At 58.0% G+C, this 26,418-nt stretch overlaps 1 protein-coding gene across 1 annotated transcript; it reads left to right on the top strand.

The window, feature by feature from the left end:
- Positions 1-4,472: 4,472 nt before the first annotated feature.
- Positions 4,473-15,299, top strand: MYL10 (myosin light chain 10). The gene is made up of 7 exons (XM_010952729.3): positions 4,473-4,561; positions 7,338-7,430; positions 7,971-8,046; positions 8,969-9,073; positions 12,282-12,360; positions 14,749-14,797; positions 15,051-15,299. The coding sequence occupies exons 1-7, from the start codon at positions 4,559-4,561 to the stop codon at positions 15,147-15,149; spliced, it is 504 nt and encodes a 167-aa protein (XP_010951031.2). The 5' UTR covers positions 4,473-4,558; the 3' UTR covers positions 15,150-15,299.
- Positions 15,300-26,418: the final 11,119 nt, after the last annotated feature.

Genomic DNA, 26,418 nt, shown 5'->3' with positions numbered 1-26,418 from the left:
AGGTTTGACGTGCCTTGTGGCTATTGTGGCTGGGAAGACAAATTACTGTCACCCTCTGCAGTGATGCTGCAGTGAGAGCCCCCCACTTCCACCCCTGGACCCCTGTATCCTCCTGGTTGTGGCCTGGTCCCCAAACCACCCTGTCCACCTCTGTAGCCACTTAGCTCTGAGGAAGGCAAAGTGAGCACATGAAAAGGATCTCCCCTGGGGGCCAGAGAGGGTGGTCAAGCCAGAGGTCAGGAGGTCTGGGTTCCAATAGCTTTTTCACCATCCCCCACCTCCCCATCACGTCCCCAGTAATGAGATCAGAAATTGGGCGAGGAGTAGTAACGTCGACCCAGGAGTCTCCCCTAGATAATCCCTTGGAGGCAGGGCTCTAAAACCAGGGAGGTGCATGCTTCCTGAGGACCACGTTCCTCACTCAGCATCCAGACCAATAAATCTGGCTGCTGGCACAGTAGTCCCCATGCTCACGGTTGAGGCATCCCCCTTCTCCAACTGACCAGGGGCCAGAGTCAGGCCACCACCCCGTGGTTAATATTTTGAACAGAACACGGACTTAGAGCTGATTTACCCTTTGCTCCCTCTTACTCCAAAGGAAATTGCCTTTTGCATCCATCAACTCTCTAATTATCAGATGGGACGACTGAGATCTTGAGGACAATTAGGGGGAGGTCTGTCTTTTCCCAAACTCCCTGGTGTCCCCTCCTCCCCAGACCCACCCCTGTCTGGAGCCTTCCTCTAATTTGGAGCCACTTAGAAAAGACAAGGAAGCCTTTAAAGCTAAGAAGAATGTCTCCCGGGCTGCCTCCTGCCTGTTTTATAGCCGCGGCTGAAAGGGCTGGTGAGTGAGCTTATTCTGTGGAGGCACGAGAGAGGCACCCTGTTCAAGGGGCCTGTGGCCACAGCATCCTGCTGTAAAAATAGCTGCGGGTTTGAGGGCTGGAGGAGGAGAAAGGGCTGGATTCCTCTGCTCAGTAGGCTGAGAATCACCCTAAACCAAGAGAAGAGGGAACCCCAAGCCAGGTCTGGGAACTCTTTGTTGGGTCCTGCTTGGGCCTTCAAGGTCACCTCTGGATGGTTCGGATGCCTCAGAGCAGCCCTGTCCCCTCTGATCTCCCCTCCCACCTGACCCCGGCCCCCCCCACTATGCGCCTTGATACCTGAGCAGCTCTGCGGGTGCCCCGGGACGTCCCTACTTTCACCTGCTTCTCTCCAAGGGTAATGACAGCTCCTGTTGTGTCCTCTTCATCCTTCAAGACCCAGTTCATCAGATGCCAGCCCACAGCACCCCTGCTGAGCGGGTGGTGGCACTTTTCATCTGCGTCCCCTCACTCTTGGAACTGTACCTGTTTTGTTCACCGCTACGCCCAGCACTCAATAAATATTTGATGAATGAACGAATAAACTCAGTGTCCATTGTCTGACTGGGTAACTAAAATGGCCCAAGCCCAGAAATTGTCAGGACATGTTCTTAGTCCCCCAGAACACCTGGTAGAGTGCCACGGCAAAGAATCAGTGAGCATTTGCCAGTTTGAGTTGCTCTTGCTTTGGAAGTGGTGAGCTCCCCATCACAGGTGGTATGCAAGAAATGGCCACTTGATGGTGAGGCTGCACAGGACACTCAGCATTTAGCAGGGCTGGACTCAGAGGGCTGATGGAGTCCCCTTGTGCTCTGAGAGTCCAGGTGGGCGAAAGCTTCTAGGTGGGGCAATGGTGGTGAGGTCCCAAGGCCAAGGGAAAGGCAGGCGGTCCTTGCTCTGCAGTGGAGGTTGGAGACAGACATTGATTCCAGTCGGGGCAGGGAGGGGAGGGGTCAAGTGACTTAGGCAAAGGTTTGGGGGAAGGAGATTGAAGGAAGCATTTGGAATACAGTGGAGGTCAAGGTGGTGGCTGACCAGGGCGGGGACCAAGGGCTGTGAGCCTGGGACGGCAGGGGTCAGCCGGCTGAACATGCCGAGTTAGTGATAAGAGGTTAGAGGTGAGGGATGACAGGTGAAGTCATCTGTTCCAGCTTGTTCTCATGAGGTCTGGGTGACAGCTGTTACCCTGCAGAGGGCGGCCGTGTCCTAAGGCAGTTGGTCTCTTCAAGTTCCCGTCCTGACGTGGTCACCCCTGAGACCTCAGGTTGCCCTCTGTTAAGTGGGTGCTCTTCACAAGGGGCTAAGTCCTCTGACTCAGCGGGGCCAACCTGGAATTCCAGGTCTTAGGCTATTTGCTCTTGGAGGCATCTGGGTGGAAGCACAGACCCCTCAGTGTTCTCTTTGACCACAACAACTGGCCGTTGCCCTGTGGTCAGCTGAGCCAAACAACGTGACCCAGTGATGGCAACAGACTCGCCATATCCCCAACAAGCTGTTGGGGGGGCTGTGGTGGCAAGTTTCTTCATCCACATGGGGGCTCTGCCCTCAAAACCCCGGCCAGTGACTTCAGAGCCCACCTCCTTCCCCCGGCACTGGGCTGCCTGATGGCAGCTTCCAGGCAGCCAGGTTGCTGGCACCATTTCTCAGATGGGGAAAACTGAGGGTCTGTGTGTTGCTGAGCCTGAGGCCCACAGCAAGGGCAGAACTCAGGGCTTCCCTTTCTCAGGACCGCTGCATGCTCCCCACACCTCCCCCTGTTCCCCCTACCCCAGGGACAAGGGTTTCCCCACTGTCTCTCCCCTGGGGGTTTCCATCGTCTCCACCAGATTTCTGACTAGTTCTTCCTTCTTTTGTAACACAAATGAGAAGGCCAGGGAAGGAAACCATGGGGAATACTTTGCTAAGTGCTCGTAAGCCCTGCTGTGACTCACTCTGCGTCTCACCATCATCCCCTCTTGCACGTCCCTCCTCTTGGCAGGCTGGGCAGCTCTCCGAGTGTGTAGGACTGTCCTGGGCAGTGATCCCCAGAGGCAGGAGCTCAGGGACATCCAGGCCTTGCATGAGGACGCCTCCAGCCACAGGAAGCAGGCGTTGTAGCCCCTGATGGCATCATTTCTCCCTGCTCAGCAAGCCCAGAGTCCGGAGGTTCCCAGGGCCAGGCTCATGGATGGGGCCAGGAAGGGCTGCTCCCCAGGGCTGGTGCGGACAGCGACCACCTGCCCCTCTGCCCAGGCCCAGAAATGCGGAGGCACCTGCTGTGGGTCAAGGTGGGGCTGGGACTGGAATCCTGGCTCCTGTGCTGAGAGCCAGTTTCCCCTCACCCTGACCTGCTGAACACCTGTGGCCTGTGTGGTTGGTCCCTGCCAAGGGGCAGCATGGTGGAAGTTTCCATCACAGGTGTCAGGGAGGTCAGAGGGGCTGGTCAGAGCCAGCTAGTCTGGGATGACTCAGGGAGGGGAGCACTGGGATGCGCAGAACCTTCTGGAACCCCCAGAAAGGGGATTTCATCCTGGCACCACCACTTATCAGCCTTGGGTGAGTGAATTCCTGTGTGTGCACCCCAGTTTCCTCACCTGGAAAAGGGGGTGAGGATTCAAAGTGAAGATGTCTGCTTTAGCACATAGTCTGACCGTCTGTGTTTTGTAAATGCTAGCTACTCTTAGTATCATTTTCATCATCGTCACATTCCCTCCCCTGAAAACAGGGGATCAGCCGTTCTGGGGCCTGGAGGCCTAAGGCCAGCTCCGGGGACAGTTAAGCTGTCCTGGGCCTGGGGGTGGGTGGGCTCGCGGCCCGAGCCCAGCACTGCCGGCCCTGGCAGCCCGGCAGACGTGGTGGCTCCAGGTGGGGGCTGACTTGGCTGGCTGGCTGGGGCAGCCGGGCTGCACTGGACACATGGGGGGCCTGCCGGAGGCAGGTGTGGGCTTGGCTTGGCACACGAACTGGAGGATTCTTGGGCTGAGCCAGGCCTGATGGGGATGGGCCATGTCCCAAAATGTGTGTGGCTGGAGTGAATGGGGACGTGATTTCTCAATTCGCTCTCATCAGAGTCACTTCCATCTTTCCTGTTTGTCTCATCGCTTTTTCATCTCCCTGGTTTCTTTTCAATACCTTGGAGGGGCCTGGGGTTGGGGCAGTAATGGTGACAGTAATCCTATTGGGTGAGGGGCCTCTGTGGGCCAAGCTGATGCGGAAACCCCCTCCATGGGCTGCGCAGGGAGGGGTCACGTGCTCCCCACTTCTCATCTGCGAGGACTGAGCCTTCTGGAGGGTAGTGTCCCACCCAAGGTCACACAGCTCGAGGCCACGGTGCAGCCCTGAGTCTCCCCAGCTGGTGTGGCTCGCCCTGCTCTGGGAGCTCTCCTGAAATTGCATGGCCGCAGGCCAAGTCTTCCCAGTTGGTTCCAGGCCTCAGCTTACTGTGTGTCCTCAGCCAACAGCCTCTTCCTGGACCTTAGTCCTTTGGCTGCAGATTTCCAGTTGGCCCCGTGCTGGTGGAGATCCTGCTGGCTTGGACCGTCTCTGGATCCCTCAACCCCACTAACTCTGTATGGTCCCTGACAGGTGCCTGGCAGGGAGGCCCCCATCCTGTCCTTTGTCTCCTTCCAAACTGCTTTCCGGACCTGGAGCACTATTTAAAGAGCTGTCTCCGAGCTCCCCTAGCCCGGCTGCAGCTCGAGGGAGCCCTCCAGACCATGGTAGGCTGGCGTTGCCCCGCCTCCTGACCCTGACCCTGTTCCTCGACTCCGACCTCATCCTGTGACCGTGACTTCATTTGTGATCCTGCCCTTCACCTCACTGCCTGAACTCACCCTGACCTTGACCTTGTTCCTCTCACTGACATCCTTGACCTTGACCTGATCTTGTACCTGGTTCTGACCTTTTCTTCACCCTTGATGTCATCCCCGAACCCGGCCAGGCCATCAGGGGGGTCCTGATTGGGGTCTCTGCTTTTCTGGACTTGATGGGGGCTGCCAAGGTGGCAGGGAGGGCAGAGAGGAAGAGGAGGTTGGAGGGGAACAGGGTGGGCCAGGCTTGGAGGTTTCACGGCAAAAGTGGGACTCTGCTCCCTGGGAGAACAGGGATCCTATGGGGGTTGGGGTCACTACTCCAGGACAGCCTGGGTCCTATGGAGCTTGGTGTGGGGGCTGCTGGCCTTTCTGCAGAGTTCTTCAGGCCACGTGGGGCCCACCCTGCCGTTTGTCCCTTACCCCTGGGCTCCAGCCCCTTGGGCTCCCCACAGGCTCTCAATGGTGCTATTTTTTCATGCCTCTGTCTCACACACACTCATCAGTCCCTCTTGGCCTAAGATTTCTGACTCAGCTGTCAAGCCACAGCTCAGAAGCCACCTCCTCCGGGAAGTCTGCCCTGAGTACTCCAGGGGTACAGCAGCTTCTCTGTGTTTTCAGCACCTGCCCCTCCCTCGCTCCGCCATCCTGATTGTGTCTCCCAGCTGGACTGTGAGCTCTCTGGGGACAAGGATGGGGCCTGATTCAGCTCTGGGTCCCTGAGACTGGGCACAGGGCCTGGCTGGAGGTCAGCAGGTACCTAATAAATGTTCAGATGCTTTGAGGGAGCCATTATCTGGTTTTTGTACTTGAGGCTCAGGGCAGACAACCGGTTTTCTTAGCATCACAGAGGCTGTGAGTAGCAAAGTCAGGATTAGAACTGAGGTCTGGGTGACCCCCTTCTCCCCTGAGCTGTTTCCTGTGGGGGATGTTTATCTTTCAGGGGTGCACTATAAAAGGGGATCTCCAAGAGAGCTGGGCTTCGTTAGGTCCCGGCTGGGAGACCCGAAGGCCAGTCAGGGCCCTGGGCCCCAGGCTTGCCTGGGCAGCAGGAGAAAACAGCCCATTCCTTCCTTGCGAGGCTGGCATGTAGTAGGGCGGTATTTCCAAAGACGGACATGGAAGGCGGAGGCGAGGCAGGGGTGGGGGGGTGCCGAGGCCAAGGGCAGGTCTGAGGAGAGAAAGGGCAGAATATCCCACAGACGGAAGTGATTGCTTTTTATTAATCAGAGGGAAATGTATATGTAATTATGTGAGCTGAATTCCACAGAGAGGTTCTTTTCTTTATGATGTCTGAAGGGATTTATAAATATTACAGGGGTTTTACGGCATCATAATGTCCTGGCCGCCCTGCCAGCCCCCCTTTCAAAGGATTAGTGGAGACAAAGGACCCAGTAAAAGCTAATTATAAGTCAGCCGGGCGCTGTGGCTCCTGAAGTGAGCCCAGGAGCGGAGGGAAGTGGGGACGAGTTGGGGGGGTAGGGGCTTGGGGTGGGGGGACAAGAGTGAGCTGGGGGGAGACCACACAGGCGCCGGTGTCTTGGTGGGGGCAGGGGGAGCCAGAGCTCTGGGGCGGGGTAGGCGGGGCTGGGCACACAGGGCAGTACTGGCTGAAATGGAGGCAGGAGCTGGGCACGGGGAAGCCCAGGTCTGCGGGGCGCCCCTTCCACCACCTCCTTTGTGAAGTCCTGGCTGTCCTTTCCCCCCGTCATGGCCAGGTATGGGGCTCCTTGCACCTGGAGGCTCTAGTGCGGCTGCTGAAGGAAAAGTCCCATGGGGGGGTTGGAGACAGAGATCTTTCAGCAAATGTCCAATCGCGGACTCTCAGGCACCGTGATGTCCTGAAAGAAACACACGGAGGCTGGAAGGCTGGCCACAGACCCTCCACGTGAAGGGTCACCTGCTCTACCTGATGGCCCTGAGCTCTGGGCAGCTCTTTCCAAACTGACCCCCAGGCCCGGGGTTGGGGTGGGAGCCCCAGAGATGGGACAGACACGGGGAGCTGTGGCAAGGAGTGCAGGGCGCCCCATGCGACAAGGTGTGGAAGCCCAAGACTGGTGGAGAGGAGAGGATGGGGCCGGGGAGCTCTGTGTTGATCTCCCGGTCAGTCAGGGAAGGTTGCTTAGAGGAGGTGGCAGAGGAGCTGAACCTGAAGGATGAGGATTCTCCCCGACGAAAGACAGGGAAGGCACATCCTGGCAGTGGGAATGGCAGGAGTGAATGCGGGGAGAGAAGGGAGCTCAAAGCAGGTGCAGGGGACCTAGATGGGTGGGGGTGGGAGAGGGACAAAGGACAGACCTCTCAGGGCTGAGGGACCCCAATGTTATCCTGAACACGGGGAGGGTGGCCGAAGAGGAGGGGGCCCCAAGCAGGGGCTGGTGCTAGAAAAGATGCCCCACTCTGCCCTGCAGCCTGGGCACTGCCCACCTGCCTTCAAGTGGGGGCAGGACAGGAAGCAGCAGGGTGGCCCCATGGGGTGGGCGCTCTGCAGGCTTCTTGCCTCAGGCTGGGAGACCCCTTGCTTCTCTGCAAGACTTCTCGAGGAGCCCAGTCTGTCTGCTGTGGTCCCCGGGGGGCGGGCAGTGTCATTCAGGAAATGAGGCGTGAGTGTTGAGGGGAAGGGGTAGGACAAACGAGGGACTTGAGAGGAAGGGGCTTCTGCAAGACTTCACCTGGACCCTCACAGGCACCCAGAAGAGCCCGGAAAAGAGCAGAAGGTGGAGCCAGCTCCAATGTCTTCTCCATGTTTGATCAGTCCCAGATCCAGGAGTTTAAAGAGGTTGGTCAGCTGCCTCCCAGGGCCTGTGGGAGGATTACTGTGATGCACAGAAGGCCCTTAGGGAGCTGGCCAAGTGTGGGGTCAGCTCTCAGTCCCTGGGGGGTGGAGATGTCACTATTCTTAAAGGCCTCCAGCTGTATCTCAGACCCTGGAGATGTGATGAGCTGTCCTCGGGCAGCCCCTACCCCTCTCTACCTGAGCCTTTACTTGCTGTGTGACCTTGGGTGAGCTCTTCCTCTCTCTGAGCCTCAGTTTTGCTCTCTGTAAAATGGGGTAGCTGGGAGCATGAAATGAGGGATGAGACAAAGCCCCAGAAGCGTGTTGGCACACACTTGAAATCCAGAGCGAGTTAGCCATCACTCTCATGCTGGTGTCATTCTGAGCTGGGTGACGGATGGCCAGAGGGGCCTGCACTGACGCTGGCTGGGCAGCAGTGAGTGGGATGGTAGCCCCTTGCAGTGTGTGTAGGGGATGTCTGGGGAGGGGGCCTGGGCTTGGGCAGGTGGGAGGGTGGCTGCTCAGTGCCTGTGTCTCTGCCAGGCCTTCACCATCATGGACCAGAATCGGGATGGCTTCATTGACAAGGAGGACCTGAGGGACACCTTTGCTGCCCTGGGTGAGTGACCAGCAGCCGGAGGCTTGGGGCGGTGTCCGGGCCATCCAGAAAGAGCAGGCGGCTGGGGGCAGGCCAGTGTGGTCATTACAGTGGATGTGAGGGGCCGGTGATCCCTGGGGGTGCAGAGGAGAGGCAGCTTCTGCCTGGAAGTTCAGGGGAGGGCTCCTGGGTGTTAGAGGAGGACTCACCAGGGGATGGAGAGGGCCTAGCAGATGCTGGAATGGCCTGTGAAAAGGCCTGGAGTGGGGGGGCGGTGAGGGGTCAGGAGAGCAGGGGTAGGCGCTGGAGGTACGGAAGAGGCTGGAGACACTCCAGGGGCTCAGGGTACCTGCCGGACTTCAGCTGCCTGGGGAGGCTTTTGCATTCTCCAAGGGCCCAAGAATGGGCCTTAAGGATGGATGGGGTGGGTTTTGGGTGGAGTGCAGGGGCATAGCCAAGTTATACCTAGACTGAGCTTTGAGCTCCCGGAGATCTGGTTGTCCACTGAGACCATGAGGAATCCCAGAGTCCTCACCTCCAGGCAGCCAGTGAACCCCCTCCTAGGGGACCTGAGCCCTGAGGCCCAGGTCATCCAGCCCCTATATGCCTCAGCATCAGCTTCTTTGGGCCTCAGTCTCCTTATCTGTAAAATGGGGATAGCCACCAATGTGCTATCCTTTCCAGGGAGGCTGAGGTGGTGGCAGGCGGGTGGTAAGGCTGGGGACAGCTCAGTGATGACCGTGGCTGAATGTGCCCCCATCCCGGGGCCCCCCAGCAGGCGGGCAGGGCCTTAGGGCTGGGTGAGGGGTGGTAAGACGGTAGAGCTGGGAGACCCTGTAGGACACTCTGTGGTCCTGAGCTGTGTTCTCTCAGGCTGCCAGCAGGCAGGGCCCCTTCTGACCCTCATTGTACTCTTGGGATTCCCCCCCAATCCCCGCCCCAGGCCGCATCAATGTGAAGAATGAGGAGCTGGAGGCCATGGTGAAGGAAGCCCCCGGGCCCATCAACTTCACTGTCTTCTTGACCATGTTTGGGGAGAAGCTGAAGGGTGAGTGAGGCCCCAGGGGGCCCTGGGGAGAGGATGAGTGAGTGGGAGTGGCAGGCTGGGTCCTGTGTGCCAGCAGGCTGCCACCAACACACACCCCAGCTCGCAGCATGGTGTAGCCCGAGGTACCAGCCCCTGGGGTGCACATACCAGGCCTTGTCTCAGTTTCCACATCTGTATCACAGCGCGGGGGTTGCTGTAATGACCCCTCTTTGCAAGGCTATGAGGGGCCCAGGGGGACATTTGTAAGAAAGCCCTTTGTCCGTTCTCAGGACTGTGTCCCAGCCCCAGCCCCACCTCCCTAGCCCTGGGCTCCTCTTTCTTGCTCTGCCGACAGGAGGAGGTGGTTCTTGGGGGCTGTGGGCTGGGGGGAGTCTGGAAGCCACTGTGGCCAACCCCAATGCAGGGTGGGCTTCTCCAGCGAAAGGATCAGGGGCCTCATTCATGAGTGAGGAGACCCAGGCTCAGACAGTGTCCCTGCATCAAAACGGCAGGGATGGAACCGTCACCCCGACTCTGGCTGTGAACACTGCACTCCCCCGAGACGCAGCATCAGGCCTGGGCTGGGGTTCCAGGGTCAGAAGGAAGGGCCAGCCTGGGCTGTGGTTGCCCTGGAAGGAGGGTCTTACTGTCACTCCACCCTGGAGCCGCCCCTGCCTGATACCCCGCCTTGGTCTTGGCTTCATCTAGGTTCAAGACCTGGCCTCCCACTGACCCTCAGGTGGCCTCGGGCAAGGCTGGTCTGCTCTTTGCACCTCAGTTTTTATCTGTATGGTGGGGTTTGTGTTAGTTTCCTGAGGCTGCTTGTAACCATGACCGTGAATTTGACAGCTCAAAAAACCAGGAATGTATTCTCTCAGTTCTGGGATCTGTAAGCCTGAAATCCGGCAGGTCGGGCTCCCTGAGAGGCTCTAGAGCAAACCCATCCTTGGCCTTTTCCAGCTCCTGATGGCTGCATCGCTGCCCTCTCTGCCTCCGTGATCACAATGCCCCCTCCTCTTCTGTCTCTCACTGCTTCACTCTCATAAGGGCATTGTCATTGGATTCAGGGCTCATCTGGACGATCTAGAATGATCTCTTCGTCTTAAGAGCCTTTCCTTACATATGCTAAGTCCCTTTTTCCAAGGAAGTGACGTTTCCTGCTTTCAGGGATGAGGATATGGACGTATCTTTTGGGGACCACCGCTAAACCCACGACAGCCTGGAGCTGCCCAGCTGACGAAGTGCCATGGGGTCCACCTCTGGGTGGAAGCTATTCGGGGTTATTCCTGGGACCATGGTCCCTTCCTTGAAGAGCGCAGAAGCCCAGGGGGCTGGGCTGGGGGCCTATTTTTGGGGAGAGACATGTGTGACTTTAACGGGAGTCCCAGAGCGCATGTGGGTCAGCGGATGAGCTCAGAGCTATGACCAGGGCTGCAGCTTTTCCTCATTTTTGCGGGGGCCCCAGGGCTGGGGCTTCAGTGGAGCCTATCATGTGAACTTGGCTGAGCCAGCGGGAGGGACAGGAGCTGGCGGCTGGGCAGGAACCACCTTGTCCTTCTAACTGGGACGAGGACACTTTGTCATGAGATTCCCAACAGCCACAGGGGGAAGCAGCCACTCTACAGCCATTTGATGGGGTTTGCAGTCTGCAAAGCTGAGGCCCTTTCTGAGAGGAGGGAGGGGGTGACCGGGCTGCGGTGAAAGTCCAGCCACGAGACCTGAGCCCAGGGCAGCTGGTCCATGTGCATCTGGTCCTCAGAAAGGTGGGCTGGAGTCAACCTGTTCTGGCAGGGAGGCCTCTCCAAAGACCCTGGGAAGCTGAGATTGCCCCTCCCCCCAGAAGTCCCCACCATAATCCCTTGGCCACCCCTTCTCTGCCTGCAAGGCCAGGCTGTGATGGCCTGGAGCTCTGCCCTAGATGGACCCTGGGCTGAGCCTCTGGGCGGGGCACACAGGCTTCCTGCTGCCCTACCTAGAGGAAGCCTATGGCTCTCTCTCCAGGAGCTCCCAGGTCGGCAGGGCCAGCACTGAACCCAGCTCAGTCACTCAGGCCAGCCTCAGAGATGTGGAGTGACTCAGACGCCATCCTGTCCTGGATGAGTCTGATGGGGGAGACACAGCTGGCGCTGACCCAGTCTGAGAGGCAGAACAGACAGGGGGCTCAGAAGATCCAAAGGGCTGGTTTTAAACACTCCCTCCCCTTATCAGGCAAGTCACAAAGTGTCTCTGAGCCTCAGTTTCCTCTTTGACAAACTGGGGACATCAGCACCTACCACATGGGGTGTGCTGGCATTCCACTGGGTAAAATGTTGAAGCTGCAGGAGGGGACATGGCACTCAAGATGTGTCTGCAGCCATGATGGATTAATGTTTGTCAAGATATTTATCATTAACAACATGTGATCTTAACTGATCCCGGGAGGCGGGCAGCAAACCCCACCTTCTGTCTCCATTTCCCCGATGACACAGCTGAGCCTCGAAGAAGGAAGGGGACATCCCCTGGTCCCCAGTGAGCAGGGGGGACAGTGTGACTGAGGGGAGAGAGCACCAGTTAAGGGTCACCAGGTCACCCGCTGTTATTCACACAGTCCCGGAGACCTTGGGTGAGACCTTTCCTCTCTCTAGGCCTCAGTTTCCCCCTCTGTGCCATCAGGGGGCTGGATATTCAATCCCGTTGAGGTAGTAGAACCATTTCTTCTAATGGCATCTTTTCCCAAAGCCCACACTATAAAAGTGATCAAACTGGAACTGCTCAGTCTCGCCGACTCCTCCAATGTCACTGCCAGAGCGCCCCCTTCAGCCCCCAGGCAACAGCTCTTTCTCCCCCAACCACAGCCTCTCGCACGCATCTTGGGGAACAAGAGCTCCAGAGTTTACCTCACTCATCACACGGCAGCTACGAGAACTTTGGACAAGTCACTTAACTTCTCTGAGCCTCAGTTTCTTCATCTGTAAAATCAGACCAATGGTTAGGAGGGTGAAGCATACAGTAAACCCTTAGTCTGGGTCTCCGTGTCCAGCTGTGCAGGCTGTTCGTGACTGTACGCAGTGCCCTGGGCTGTTACTGCTGTTCTTTGTTTCTCTGAAACCTCCCTTCTCTGGCCTCACCGTGGACTGGAAGGAGGGGAGGAAGCTCCCCGAGCCCTTGGCATCTGCAGGGGCCATGGGGCCGCCCCACCCCCAGCCCGCCTCCTCCCGGCACTGCCCCTAACCATGTGCGCTGCTTCCAGGTACGGACCCAGAGGAGACCATTCTCCACGCCTTCAAGGTGTTCGACACTGAAGGGAAAGGTTTCGTCAAGGCTGATTTGTAAGTTCCCTTCTGCCTTCTGTTTGGTTTTTCCCTCCCCAAAGGCTCAGTGACTGGTGGTCTTGGGTGGGGTCAGAGTGGCGGCAGTCTCCTCTCCTGCCCAGAACTCAGGCAACTCAGGCAGCTTCCGGCCAGGAGCCGGGAGGCCACTGCCCTGCCCAACTCACCCATCACCTGATGTCCCTTCCCTTTCTGGGCCTCAGTCTCCCCATCTGTGTGGAAGAGGACAGAGAATGTGGGGTCACCAGGGAAGGGCCTCCCAGTAGTGAGGGAGGAAGGGGTGGGGGTGGGCCTGGAAGGATGACTAAGGATTGCCCTAGCTGGAGCAGGGAACATTCTAGATGCAGGATCCCAGAGAGAGAAGAGCCAGGACTTGGCATGTTTGGAGTTGGTGAGGGGGAGTGGTCTTTGGCTGGAGGGTGTGGGTGGGGGATGGAGGAGACTGAGCACAGACAGATAGGCAGGCCCTGGACCCTGGGTCTTCCCTCGGGACATGGGAGCGCCTAAGAAGGAGTTGGGCAGGGGCAACATGGAGGCCAGCCTGGAGGAGGAACAGAGAGGGTTGCAGCCACCACAAGGGTCTTGGCCATTGGGAGGGAGGGGAGTGGATGGGTAAGTAAACTAAAAGGCCAGCACCAATGGGATTCGCGGTTCTGGGGAGAGGGCTGGGCCAGATGTTAACAAGGGCCTGAGTGAATGTGGGGATGGAGGCGGAGCCATGGGAAGGAAGCAGCTCAGCTGAGGATGCGCAGAGAGTGAGGTGGCCATGGGCAGCTGTCCAGCTGCCACTGGGCTGGCATTATGAACGTGGGAGCACTGATGCCTGCGATGTCTGGGAGCCTCAGCCCGTCAGGAGCTCAGGGCAGAAGCTGCGGGCTACGGGCACGGGTGGGTGGGGCAGAGGCAGGCTGCCCAGAGGCCGAGACACTACGCCGACCTCTGAGCGGTCCTCGGGCAGTCCCTTCAGAGCCTCCAAGACCCCGCGCAGCCTGTGGGTGGCCCTGGGCAGACAAGATTTCTTCCTCAGGCACCAGCTTCCTGACCAATTGTTATGCTGGCTTGAGGCTAATTTTGCTTTCTATTAGAACCAGCTCATGATGGAGGAGGGGTGGGAAAGGGCAGGTGAGGCAAGAGAAGTGGGGAGGGTCTGTCTTACCTCTCAGACATTCTTACTGTTCCCCACCCACTAAAGTTTTGAGTCACACTCTCCTCACGGGGAGGGGAAGGGTCCTGAGGGTTTCTCCAGGCTACAGCCCTTTCCTTCACCCGTCTCTCAGAGTCTGGGTTCCCACCTCCAGCTTATGGACCTAGGATGCACTGGGGGGCACTCCCTAGAGTGGCCTGAACCAACCCGTCTACCATCACCCACCTTCACAACCCCTAGAGCAAGGTCAGGGCTGGAAGGAACCCTTTGGGGACACAGTTTGGGAACCGAAGGCACCATCCCCAGGATATGGGATCTGGAAGACCTGGCTGTCTGCCAGGCAGGCCACAGAGGAGGCTCTGGTTGAAACAGAGTCTGTGAAAAGTCCCCAGCTTAGAGAGTTGGAAACTGTGACTGTCCTGTAGTAACATAAATAATGGAAAATGTGCGTCGGTCCTGAGCGGGGCCCGCCACTGCCGGCGCCACAGGACACGCGGGTGCTCAGGGCCCAGCTCAGCCCTCTGATCCTCCCCTGCCCGCTGTGCCCCCTGAGAGCCCTGTGGGGCCCTCAGAGCTCCTGGGGGGCACCAGTCCCTCCCACACAGCCTCAAACAGCCCACCTGCGGCCATCCCTCCAGGGGCAGGCAGCTCTGGCCCCTGAGGGCAGCTGCCCTCCTGAACCACGCAGGGGGACACGCCCTACCTGCCGCTGCAATTCATTCCCCTTCCCGAGCCTCGGTTTCCCTTCCTGTAAAAGGGGGAAGTAGTACTCATTTCCCAGGGCTGTGAGGGGCAAAGGAGACCTGCGCAGGCCCAGGAGAACACTGGCCGGGTGGCCTTCCCATCCCTCGGCTAAGTGTGGGCACCTTGCATGCTCTGACGCATCTTACAAACATCAGCAAAAACCATAAGCCAGAGAAGCCGTGCATCTAGACCCAGGGTGAAGAGGTGCCCCTCAGTGACCTGGAGGTTGATTATCAGTGCACAATGGGACATCAGAGTGGCCCCCATAGTCATGTTGGAGTCCCAAGGTCATGCCATTTGGTCCCCACTTGATGCAAAGAGGAGAGTCCATGTTACAAAGGAGGCTGAGAGCTGAAGGGGCCGCCAGACCCATGAGGCCAGCTGGGGGCTGTAGGGCCAGCCCTGGTTGGTGTCCTCGCGGGCCATCACCCCCAGGATCTGCGTGTCCATGCCCAGAGTAGCCCTTCCCTTGAATGTGACCCTTTCTCTCCCTCGAGCAGCATCAAAGAGAAGCTCATGACGCAGGCCGACCGGTTCAGTGAGGAGGAGGTGAGTGTCTTCCCAGGAAGTGCTCTTGCTTTAGTGTCTGCTGAGATGGTGCCCCCCTTGACTCCTTGGATGGGAATGAGGATTCGGGAGGTGGGGGGCTGTGGGACCCCGGCCTGCTGGCCTGGCCTCTGTGCCCTCCACCTCGATGCCTCCGTCTACAAAGAGGGGAACGACATGCCTGACGCCCTGGGTGACCACCGGCTCTGGCCCCCACTCCGCCCTGGTCCAGGCTGACTCTCTGCTCCTTCCCCAGATCAAGCAGATGTTTGCTGCCTTCCCACCAGATGTATGTGGCAACCTGGACTACAGGAACCTGTGCTACGTCATCACACATGGCGAAGAGAAGGACTAGGTCACAGACCCCCCTGCACACACACTCAGAGGCAGCAAAACCCAGGGGGCAGGGTAGGGGGCAGCCGGAGGGGTGCCCCTGCGGCCAACATGTGGGAGGAAAAGGCTCCCTCGCCTGGGGGTCGGGGGCAAAGCAAGAATAAATAATGCTAACAAGGTCTGAGTTTCCGTGATTAATGCTCCGGTTGGGGAGAAAGCTAAGCATTCCCATGTTGTTGGTTTTTCCGAAACTTTTTTCTTCCTGGCTTTGCTCAAATGTTCCTGACGAGCTGGTGTTTAGAACTAATTGACAGCTTTAATGATCCCCAGCTGGGGCACAGGACACTGCCTTCGTTGGTGAAGATTTTATTGAGCACCTAGTGCGTGCCAGACCTGGTGCCAGTCCCAGGGATGCGGAGATGAGCCAGCCCTGTCCCTGGGCGGGAAGATCAGGCAGTGAGGAGGACAAGAATTGGTCTGGGGACACAGGAGGGAGGAGGTGGGAGCAGTCCCAGAGAGACCTGGCAGCTAAGAGCTGGACAGAGGCAAACGAGATGGAGAGGAGGGGTTGGGTTCTAAGGAGTCGGCAAAGATTTCTTAAACGGGACACATGTAGCACCAAACATTTAATACAAGTGCAGAGACTGGACTCCAAATTGAAAACTTCCACTCAGCGAAAGATGCCACGAAGCACGTGAGGAGGCAGGGTACGGGCTGGAGGAGACACTGGCAACGAGAGACCTTGACAAAGATCTTATATCCTGAATATACTTTAAAAATAAAAACCCTGCACATCAATAATGGGGAGATACAAACCAAAACCAAAACACAAAAGACAGGTGGATGACAAGGTCAATGGCAGAGCTGGGAGTGGAACGCAGGCAGCACGGCTCTGAGCCTGCACCCACAGCTCTCCCCAGGCTGCCCAGGAAGTGGGGGCGGGACTGAGTTTGGGGTCACAGCAACAAGGAGGTCCCTTTCCCTGGTCCTCGCCCCCCTCAGCTCTGTGTTCCCTCTGGGGGAGGTGGTTGAGAGAGGTGTCCCCATCAGCCTAGAGCTCCCGGCCTCAGGATGCAAGGTACAAGGTCTGTGAGCAGGGGTCGGGGAGGCTGGGGGCCAAGGAGGAGGAGGAGGAGGAGGAGGAGGAGGAGGAGGGTTCGGATAGAGCCCTCCCTCCGCCCAGGCCTTGCTCCCTCTGCTCTCTAAGAGTCTGGCTTTGCTGGAAATCAAGGACTCAGCCGCCAAGGAACCTGTCAGACCTGTTTGTGTCCCAAGAAACCAGGAACAAATCTGTTGGAGGGAGCGGGCGCCATGGGTACCTACTGGCCTGCCTGGCAGCTCCAGGCTGTCCTACTCTGTGACACCAGGACACCTGCTGGCCATGCATCGGCCTGGCTCCACAAGGACACAGAGGCCGCCAGTGGGGAGGCCAGAGGGCTTCTGTGTGTCTCAGGAAGGGAGACTGGGAGCCATTCTTTGACCTGTTCGTTACTCTGCCCTTCAGATAGCCATCCACTCACACACCTCTGTTTTAGGGCCCCGAGACGATCAATAGCACCTGTAACACCCACCGGGGCTCTGGGTGGGGGACCCACAGGCACAGGAGGCTCCAGTGGCAAAGAAGGTAGGAGGGGGATGGGAGGCCAGTTGTGAGGCTGCTGGTGGCTCCAAGGCCCTGGCCTCTGCCTCCTTTGGTGTCTTCATAGCATGGCTTCCTCATCACCCCTCTCCCTCCAGCTGCGGTTCAGTGGTGGTCTTGGCCACTTCTGACCTGGGCTCACCACCAGCTGCCTTCAGTCTCCATGACTTTCCATCTAATTCTCTAGGGACACCTGAGTTGGCTCTGCACGATGCCTAGATGGGTTCCTCTGGCTCCTCTGGTCCAGGTGGCTATGGTGGTCTACAGAGCTGCCCCTTCCGGGGGTGGGGGCTGAGGCTCCTGAAAGCCAGAGAGAAGTTGGGAGGAGCACACATGAGCCCTCCTGAGTCATACTTGGAATCACCTTTTTAAAGATACAAAAACTACTTGTGGCCTCCCCCACCTTCCCCTTTACCACCATCCTCTTGGCTCTGTGTTCCTGCTGCACAGCTTCATTCAGTTCCTTGAGGGCCCTACATTTCCTTCTGCCACAGGGCCTTTGCATATGCTGCTCCTGCTGCCTGGAACAGTCTCCCACCCTCTCTCCCACTCTCCTGTTGGATAAGTGCCTGATCACACGCTACTGAGCTTTCTGCTCTCAGCTCTGCATCACATCCCGTCCCTGATGCCTGGAATAGGTCAAATACACTTTCATGTATTTTCACGGCACTAAGCACTTTTGCTGGGGAGATACACGTGGTGTTTCTCTTCCCCAGAGAGCTATAAGCCTGGGATCTGGTTGGATTTTGCTCATCACTCTACCCCCGACAACCTACAGGGCCTGGTACAAAGTAGACTCTTGGGAAACTCTGAACCAATTCCAGAGTTGCACGAGGCCCCTGGAAGTAGCTTCTGTAGCCAGCACTGAAGCTCTGGGCCTCCAAGAAGATACCGTGGGCCAGAGGCTGAGGCCAGTGCCGCAGCCAGGCCAGAGCCATGCCTGAGGCTCCGCGGGACCTGCCCTGTCTGGGCCTTAGTCTCCGCACAAGCAGAATGGGACCCCATGGCTCTCTGAGTCTTAGGAGTCTCGAGCTCTGGGGCAGCAGCAAACCCTGAGGCCACAGCCGTGCCCAGGCCTGCCTGGCTGGGCTGCACCAAAGGTGACCCGTCCCGTGAGCTGGCCAGACTGGCTTTCCTGGAATTCTTGGTGGTGGTGGCCCCAAGTGGGGCCTGGTAGATGACGGCCAGGAAGCCCAGGCCCAGCCGTGGCAGGCTTCTGTGTCAGGGAGCTGGGCACAGGGATCCAGCCCGGCCCTGGTCCTGTCGGCTCCCGCAGCCAGCTGGGTCTCATTGAGAGTAATTAGCCCAGCGAGACGCCTGCGTCTTGGCATTTCATTTTCCACTGTGATCTGTCAACCGGGGCCTTCGGACAGTGGCCCCCATATAAATCACGAGGGGGTCGCTATTAAGAGAAACGGCAAATTCCTTCCACCCGTGCGGCTGGCTAACTTCACTCTGAGAGCAGATTCCCTCCTGGCACTCACTCAAGAACGGCCAAGTCCTTTGAAGGTCTTTCCAGGCTGGACCCGGGGGCATGGAGCCAGCTGGGTGGGGAATCTCAAGAGGAGGCCTCACAGAGCGTGGGAGGGCGGCCCCTCCAGGACCACGTGGCTGCTGGAGACACCCTGCCTGACGTGGCTCCACCATCATACTGTGTCTCTGTGGCAACCCTGGGGGTGACTCTGCACCTTTTCACAGCCAGGAAGTGGCTGGGGGGGTGGGGGGGCCAATGGTATCCTCAGCCTGGGACACTGGGCCTCAGAGCGATAATGAAACATCTCAGTGGAATTCTAGGCCTCAGGGGCGGTGAAGGAGTGGGGCGAGGCTCCGAGGGGTGCCCCAGCAGCCACAAAGTCTGTTTGGTGGGAAAGCTACCCCATTCTTGCTGAGAGCTGAGCCCTGGGCTGGGCCAAGATTTCAGTCCAGCTGAGGGTTGGTTTGGGCCTCCTGGGACCCCCCAAGTGTCTGACTGTGTCTGTCTGTCTCTTCCTGTCCGTCTCATACATCAAGTTCTCAAGTCTCACCTGACAAAGGTAAGGAGAAGTCTTGCAAGGGAGACAGTCAAAGGTCGTGGTGATTTGCGTTGGCTCTGGAGCCTAGAGGCCTGAGTTTGTACCCACTCCACCATGTCTAGGCAGGTGGCCCTGGGCAAGCCACTAACCACACTGTGACTCAGTTTCCCTATTTGGAAAATGAAGATAATGATACTGCTACTCTCAGAAGATGGCGCCTTCCTTCCTTTGTGCAGGCCAGGCTTGGAGGAGCCTGTGATGGACAGACAGAAAGCATCTGGGGGCCCCACTGAGCCTGCCTCCGGGGGAAGGCAGACGCCATAACCAATGATGACATCACGATGCAAGAGGGACTCAAGATGGTAGAGCGGCGGGCAGGCCAGGGGCAGGAGGGGAGGGGGCACGCCGCCTGTGTGGGCCATGGTAAAGATTTGTCCCAGGAGCACAGGCGCTTCCACTTCACTGGGAGTGACATGATCACAAAGATAATCTAAGAACCCTGGGTAACAAGGGCAAAGTCAGGAATGGTCCATGAAACTGAGGAAGCACAGAGGAGATGCTCAATCTGGCCTGGAAGGCTTCCTGGAGGAAGTGATAACCTGAAGAATGGGTGGAGAAATGCAGACACAGAGGGAACGATGACAGGCCTCTAGATTGGAAGATGGAAAAGGGAGTCTTCTTCTAGAAAAGTCCACTCTCACTTACATGGAGAAGAGGGGCTCGATTTGGTGCTGGTGGGTCTCCGGCCAGCCCGCTGCCTTTCTTAACAATCAGGAAGAAGACCGCAGGCTGGGAGCCTTCCTTCCGCCACAGCAGCCAGCTGGAATCGAACAGCATGGTTTTGTTTCTCTCCATACATTTTTGTTTTGTTTCTTTCTGTATATTTGTATGGTCATATTTTGGTTTACATCACCCGGGAGTGAGGTTTTTAGAAAAGCTTTCTTTAAAATAAATGTACATACATGAACTGATTTAAAAAAAAAAACAATTAATATAAACAATAAGTAAGGGCAAAAATCTTGAATGTGAGGTGGGGCTCCCTGAGGTTAGGTAAGAGCTGAAGCCTGTAGAAGAGGCTGGGAGGGGCTATTCTGAAAGAAAATGTCTGAGAACCCCTATGCTGGAAGCACTAGCTTTCAGTCTTGACTCCAAACCTCCTTGAACAAAAAGGCTTCATCCCGGACCCCAAGCCGGTAGGGTGGGGCCGAGGGACTGTGGCTTTGACAGACAGACAGGCTCCCGGCCACGGGAGTTTTTTGATGACCACGCACAGAAGCTCGGGGTCGAGGTCTTAAAGCCAAACTCCCTCAGTGATTCAGGCTCCAGCTCAGTCCCACTGAGGTGACATCCTGGGGCACTTTGCACCTGGCGCTCTCCTAAAGCCAGCCCACCGCCCCCTCTCCTGCCCCTCGGCCCTCGCTTCTCCCAGCTGGTATGATAGAGGCTCTCAAGCTTGCCTGGTGCCCACTTGCTGAGGGTGGAGCCGAGGGGTTGTTAAAGCTTTGTTCTTGGTTCAGTTGGGACCACCCAACTGAACTGGCTTGGTGAAAGCAGGAGCCACCAGCGCTGTGCCCCCAGCCTCTCCTGGAGGTAAGCAGGCTTCACTGGCCAAAAGCTGAGGTCATTTAGCAGGGGGATGTGGCCACCAGAGGAGCTCATGGCTTCTGAGGCTGCATTCATGATACCCTAGACAGGCCTTGGAGGGGATGGTCCTGCTCTCACCCCAGGAGGACTGGACGCCCTGCTTCTGGGGAATGACAGACAGGAGCAACCTAAAGGTGGGGGGCCAGGATGGGGGGTGAGGGAGGCTGGGGGAGTGCCCTGTGGGCCTGTGTGGGTAGGGTGGGGAACCCTAGCTTCAAATCCCTGCCCCAGGCAGAGGGTGACTTGGGTATCCCACAAGGTAGAGCCAAGCAGGCATCTGGGAGCAACAGGGACCAAGCCTTTGGGCTGCTCTGGCTTTCTGCCCACCTGAGCCATCCCAGGGGCAGGCGCCTAGGTAGGGAGTGAACTACCCATGACTGGAGGTGTGCAAGTCTGGGATGGTGACCACGCAGCAGGGGAACGGCTTTTAGAACCTGAGTCGCTCCTCAAGGCAGAAAGATAGGGGTACATAAAGCACCAAGCTCATTGCCTGCTGCACAGGAGGTACCCCTCCCCCCGACACCCACCTGCTTCAGAGTGGCCCAGCTGGAACCCCAGAGCCAGGGCAGACTGAGCCGGAAGGACTCTCGGTGGTCAAATGAGGAAGCCGAGGCCCGGAGCGAGAGCACCCTTCCCAGCTCCAGACCTTCCCCGTTTCTCCTCTTTTTCCATTCACAGCCCTGAACACGTTCAAGATCACATTCCTGTTCAGGACCTATTATTATTGGGGAGGTGGGTGCTAACGTGTGTGTGTCAGTGGGATGAGGGTGCAGCATGTTAACATGCAGCCTTTTGGGTGAGGATGTGGGGCTGTAAGGTGGGATTTCAGGCTCATGGCAGGTCGTGGGGGACCTGGAGCTCCTTAGTGATCAGGAAGAGGGCATCCAGGAGATGAGCTGTGACTTGAGGTCTCTGGGCCCCAGACCTCTCGGTACCACAAGGATGCTGGCCTGGGGTGGGGAGGCCCGTGGCGTGGGCCTGGCGACGGGGCTGGGAGGGACAGGCCAGCCTGGAGCCGCCCTAATCTGGGGCTTAGCTTCGACTTCAAAGCTGGCGGCTTCAGCGTCATTGGAATGTCCAGCCACAGTGGGGGTGGAGAGGGGACGCCTGGTTCCCATCAAGCTCCAGAGAATAACTGTGGCCTCGTGGGGGCTGTGAGGATGGGGTGGGTGGCATGAAGGCAAGGCTGGGAATCTCAATCCGGGCATCTGGGGTGGGAGAGCCCCAGCCTCTTATAGCTGTGTGACCTTGGGCCAATGGCTTAACCTCTCTGGGCCCTCATAGAACTCATCAGAGAAACAGGGCAAGTGGTACCTCCCACTGAGGGCAGCACTCTGGTGCAGAGCCTGGCCGGGGTGGGGGCCCCAGTCTGCAAGGCCTGCTGTGTGAACACTCCCTCTGGCTGCGAGGGCAGCCCTTATGGCCCCACAGTGCCATCTGCTGACAGCTGAGCTCCTCGCCTGGCTCCTGCTTCCCCAAGGCTTTCCGGCCAGCATCTTCTGGGCAGTGATGGGCATGAGGTTAAAAGCACTACTTGGGGTCAGATAAGTCTGCATGTGAGTACTGGTTTCTTCAACTCAATTTCTGTCTGAAAGACAGGGCAAGCTCTTTAACTTCCAGATTCCAGTGAAAGGCAGCAGTAAACACTTGGAGAGCACCCACTGTGTACTGGGCACTGTGATTTATGCACATGAACTCACAGCCACGGGAGGTAGAGCCTACTACTATCCCCCTTTTCACAGATGAGGTCATTGAGGCCAGAGAGGGTAACACACCGGCCCTAGGCTGCACAGGCAGTGAGTGGCAGAGCTGGGATTTGAAGCCAGGCAGTCTGGGTCCTCAGGTTAAGACACATAGCATAGCTGCCTAGCAAGGTTGCAGGTAAGAGTTACTGCGGGTAATTCGGCTGAAAGCTTTGGCTCAGGTGGTGTGTCACGATGACTCCAGCACAGGTGTTGTGGTTGCCCTGGGTTCTCATCTGGGACCTGTGGTTGCCCTGGGTTCTAGCCGTGGGACCCTGGGCGAGCCACCCAAAGCTTGGTGCCTTGGTGTCTTCACCGATGGCTTGGCACGAGGGTCAGAGATGAGACACAGAAGGGACATCCAGTGCCTGGCAACAGTGAGCTCTTCATTGCTCTCAGGTATCAGTGAGGTTTTTGTTCCAAGCAGGTGGGCCCTTGGTGGTCCCTGTGTCCCTGGAGATGGTCCATGAAGCAAACCATATACTGGATGCCCCACAGTCCTGCGTCCCTGGGGCACCAGAAGGCTGGCAATTAGGGAAGGGGCTGAATGTGCAGAGGGAAGGGAATTTTGTCCTGGGTCCTGAGTCAGGGGAGAGGACTGAGGCTGCCTGAGCTCTGGGGCCCGGAGTGGAGGGAGAAGCAGCCATGAAGGGGCTTCATCTGTCAGAGCCTGAGTCACATGTTCCTTCAAATTGGTTGGGAGAAGATTTCCTCTCCTTCTCCCAGGGGCCTCCAGGGGTCCCCGGTATAGCCTAACCCTACCACCCACTTGGGAACCCAGGGGCGTCCCAGGACAATAATGGGGCGGGGAGAAATGCCTGCTGCCATCTCTTTGTGGCCCACTCTGCTGTCCCTTGTTTCCTGGTCTGCAAGTGGGGTTTCATTAGAGCTCTAGCCACTTCCATCTCTAAACTCCTTCCACCCTTCCCTTCCTCCTGCAGCATGCCCAACGGGGTGTTAGATTAGCCAAGGACATGGATCCTAGGCCTCCAGACACGCCCGCTGGGGAGGAACTTCTTGAAGCCAGCTTCCTGGCCACCACGGTGGGGGATGGGAGGGCCAAGGATGGGGCCACAAGGCTGAGGCTGCTGGGACAGCCATCCCGGTCCAGCCTCCCTCCTTCCATGTGGGCTCCCGGCTGAGTGGAATGCCCCTTCCTGAAAGTGCCCCCATCAGCTGGGTAATTACTGTTCTTTTCTCCTTCCGGCCCCACCTCCAAGCTTCACCAAGTGTTTGCTGGCAGACAGGAGTCTGCTGTAAAAGGTGGAGGCCTGAGTCGGCTTGAGCACCTCCAAATAAAGTGGGGAGGGAAGTGGGGGCCCCAGAAACTCACTGTCCAGCTTAGGAGACTTTGAAATGGGACCACAGATCACACTGGCCCAGAGTAGCCCTGCCTGGAGGCCGTGGACCTCCCTGGACCACCATCCAGAGAGGCCCTCCTGGATGGGGCCTGTCTCTAAGCAAATCTGCCAGTGAGGTGAGCTCCCTGTCACCGAGTGTTAGGTTGGGGGAGCTGGGCCACCTGGTATGTCGTCTTGGACAGTCTGCAGAACACTTGGACCCCTACTCTGAGGTTCAGGCCCACCACCACCTAGGAGTGGGCCAGGCAGGCACGAGAGCCCATTTTACAGATGACAAAGTTGAGACCTAAAGAGGAAAAGCAATTTGCCTTGGCCATGCATGCCGGAAGTGGCAGAATAAATCCTAGAGGCCAAGGCTGAAAACTCTGGGCCCAGCGCTGTCCCCATGGCCTAGCCTGGGGGTCCAGCCCTGGGCTCTGCGCTGATTCCTGGGGGTGGGCACAGAGTACATGGGTCCCCAAAGAGTGCTCGGAGCAGTGCCTGAGGCTGGAGAGGAGCTGATACTTTTTGAACACGTGGGTGCTGGGCTCTGCGCCTTGGGCTCCACGTGGCCTGATCTCTCTGAAATCTCTCTTCAGCCCTGTGATGGCTGACGATACATCTGGACAAAGCACTCATATCCCAAATACACTTTTGGGAATGGAAAGGTAACAACCCCAAATTTACAAAAACCCAAGTAGGTAACCAAAAAAAAAAAATCCAAATGGCAAATAAAGACTTGACCAGATGCTCAACATCTTTCCTCATAAAGAAAATGCACATTGAAACTTTAATAAAGGACGCATGCAGCATAATGGTGAAGGTGAAAAAGATGCATACCAGTATCCCCATTCTGCAGATGAGGAAACTGAGGCTCAGAGAAGCCAAGACACCTGTCCAATGGCCAAGGATGCCCAGGGCCATCTGCCCTCCAATCCTGCCGTCTTTCTACTCTTGAAGGTGTAGTCAGACTGCCTTCTGCTGGCTAGAGACTTCCTGAAGACATCAGTCACTTTGCAAACACCAGTAGGCCTCTCCCTGGGCTAGATCCGTGCTGGGCACTGGGAGTCAGGGCCGGCTTACCCTCAGCCTCTGCTCCAGAGCAGCTGTGTCCAGAGAGCAGTGAGTGCATTCCTAAACCACCCATGTCTGGGTTGTGCAGAATCCTGGGGGGCCTAGAGGAGGGAGCAGCCCTCACTGCCAGGGGCAGGGGGAAGCCTGGGCACCGCGGAGCCTGGCCTACCAGAACAAGTGGAGCTTCAAGGGTTGGGGGACAGCAGACAGCCGAGCTCGGTGGGTGGTCGGGAGGCCCACCCTGAGGTTGAGAGAGGTCCTCAGGGTCAGACAGCAGGGAGGCAGGGACTTGGGCCTCCAGCCAGAGCTGGGTGGTTATCCAGCGGGCACTGGGGGCCACCCTCAAGGCCTTGGGGGCTTCTGGGGGCACTGCGGTCTGGCCTTCCCTGCAGGGGAGTGGATGGAAGGCCCGAGCTGCCATCCACAGAAACAGTGACAGAGGCCACTGCTGGTCACAAGGCCAGGCCCAGGGAGGGGTGTGGGGGCCCTGTCCTGGACTCCTGCCCTGTGGGCACTTGGAGAAGCCAGAGGCTGCTGCCCTGTCTTTGCGGCTGAAGCCAAGTAGGCGTGCCAGGAGGGCAGAGGGCTGCGTCTTCCTTGGCCATCTGAGTTCTGTTTCTTCCAGGTCAGTTTTGGCTCCTGAGCCGTGCCCTGCAAGCTCACAGAAAAGTAGGGCCTCCTGAGAGCTGGTGACCGGGGAATTCTGGCAGATTCTATCCAAGATGGAACCAGCTGTTCCCCCTGGCTGGTCCCTTCCCCGCAGGGAACTGGTGGCCACTGGGGGACAAAGCCTAGACCCCAAATCCCTTTAGCTCCTGCCCCTAGCTGGGCCCAGGGTGTCGGGTCCACCAGTCTGGGTTGGTGTATGTCTGCCTAGTGTCACCACCGTTGCCAAAGCTGACCAACCAAAGCAAACCGGCGGCCGTGTCCTGGGGACTGGGGCCGGGGGGCTGGGCCGCCCCCACCCTGCCAGGTGCACAGGGCGCTCAGCTGGACCTGGGCCCCCGTCAGGCCTGGGCTCGCTGGCCGGGGAGGACGCCCTGCCGCCTGCCCGCAGAGCCCGCCGTCCCGCCCATCTGTGTCCTTTCCTGGGCTTGAACATTAGTCCCTGGAGCCAGGTGTGACCAGGCCTGGGAGGCCTGGGGGACTGTGATTTGAGTCCTCCACACGGGGCCATCAAAAGCTTTCTGAGGCCCTCTGGCAGGCCCACTGGGTTTCCAAGAGGTGAGCTCATGCACCTGAAAGGGGGGCCCGCCCGGCCCTGCGCCCTGAATGGGCTTCTTGTTTTCCAGAACCTGGTTGTCAGCTCCCAGCCTGTGAACGGGAGGTGGCTCTGTCGGCCGCTCCTGCCCGGCCGGAGGCCCCACCAGTGGCCAGGCGAGGGTGGGGCAGCTCAGGCTTGGCCTTGAACGTGCCCACCAGTTGGGGTGGGGGTGCTTATCCCTCCGCACCCCTGGCATGGGGAGTGGGTACTGCAGCACAGAAATCTGCACTGTTTGGCCCACTCAGCATCCTTGGGGCTTCTGATCTCAAATGCTCAGTGAGGGTTGTGGGGCTCCTTCATTCCGCAGCTGGGCTCTGATGCCTCCCCTGGGGTCCAGCCACTTGCCCTTGAGGTGCTTCCAGCCCAAGAAGCAGAAGGACAAGGAGGTGGTTCTCAACAATAAGACGTGGCAGGTGGGAGCTTAGTGGGATCTTAGACACACGCAGAGAAGTGGGTGAATGCTGGCCTGTGGGTGGGGGAAGGCTTCATGGAGGAGGAACTGGCTGATTCAAAGGCCTGCAGGGGCACTGGTGGAAGGCAGGGAGGCAGGCAGGGGACAAGGAAGGGGACAGCTTT

This window comes from Camelus bactrianus, chromosome 18, assembly GCF_048773025.1.
Source record: "Camelus bactrianus isolate YW-2024 breed Bactrian camel chromosome 18, ASM4877302v1, whole genome shotgun sequence".
Taxonomy (NCBI): Eukaryota; Metazoa; Chordata; class Mammalia; order Artiodactyla; family Camelidae; genus Camelus; species Camelus bactrianus.
Note: the sequence above shows the minus strand (reverse complement) of the source record. Positions and strands in the feature narration are given on the sequence as shown.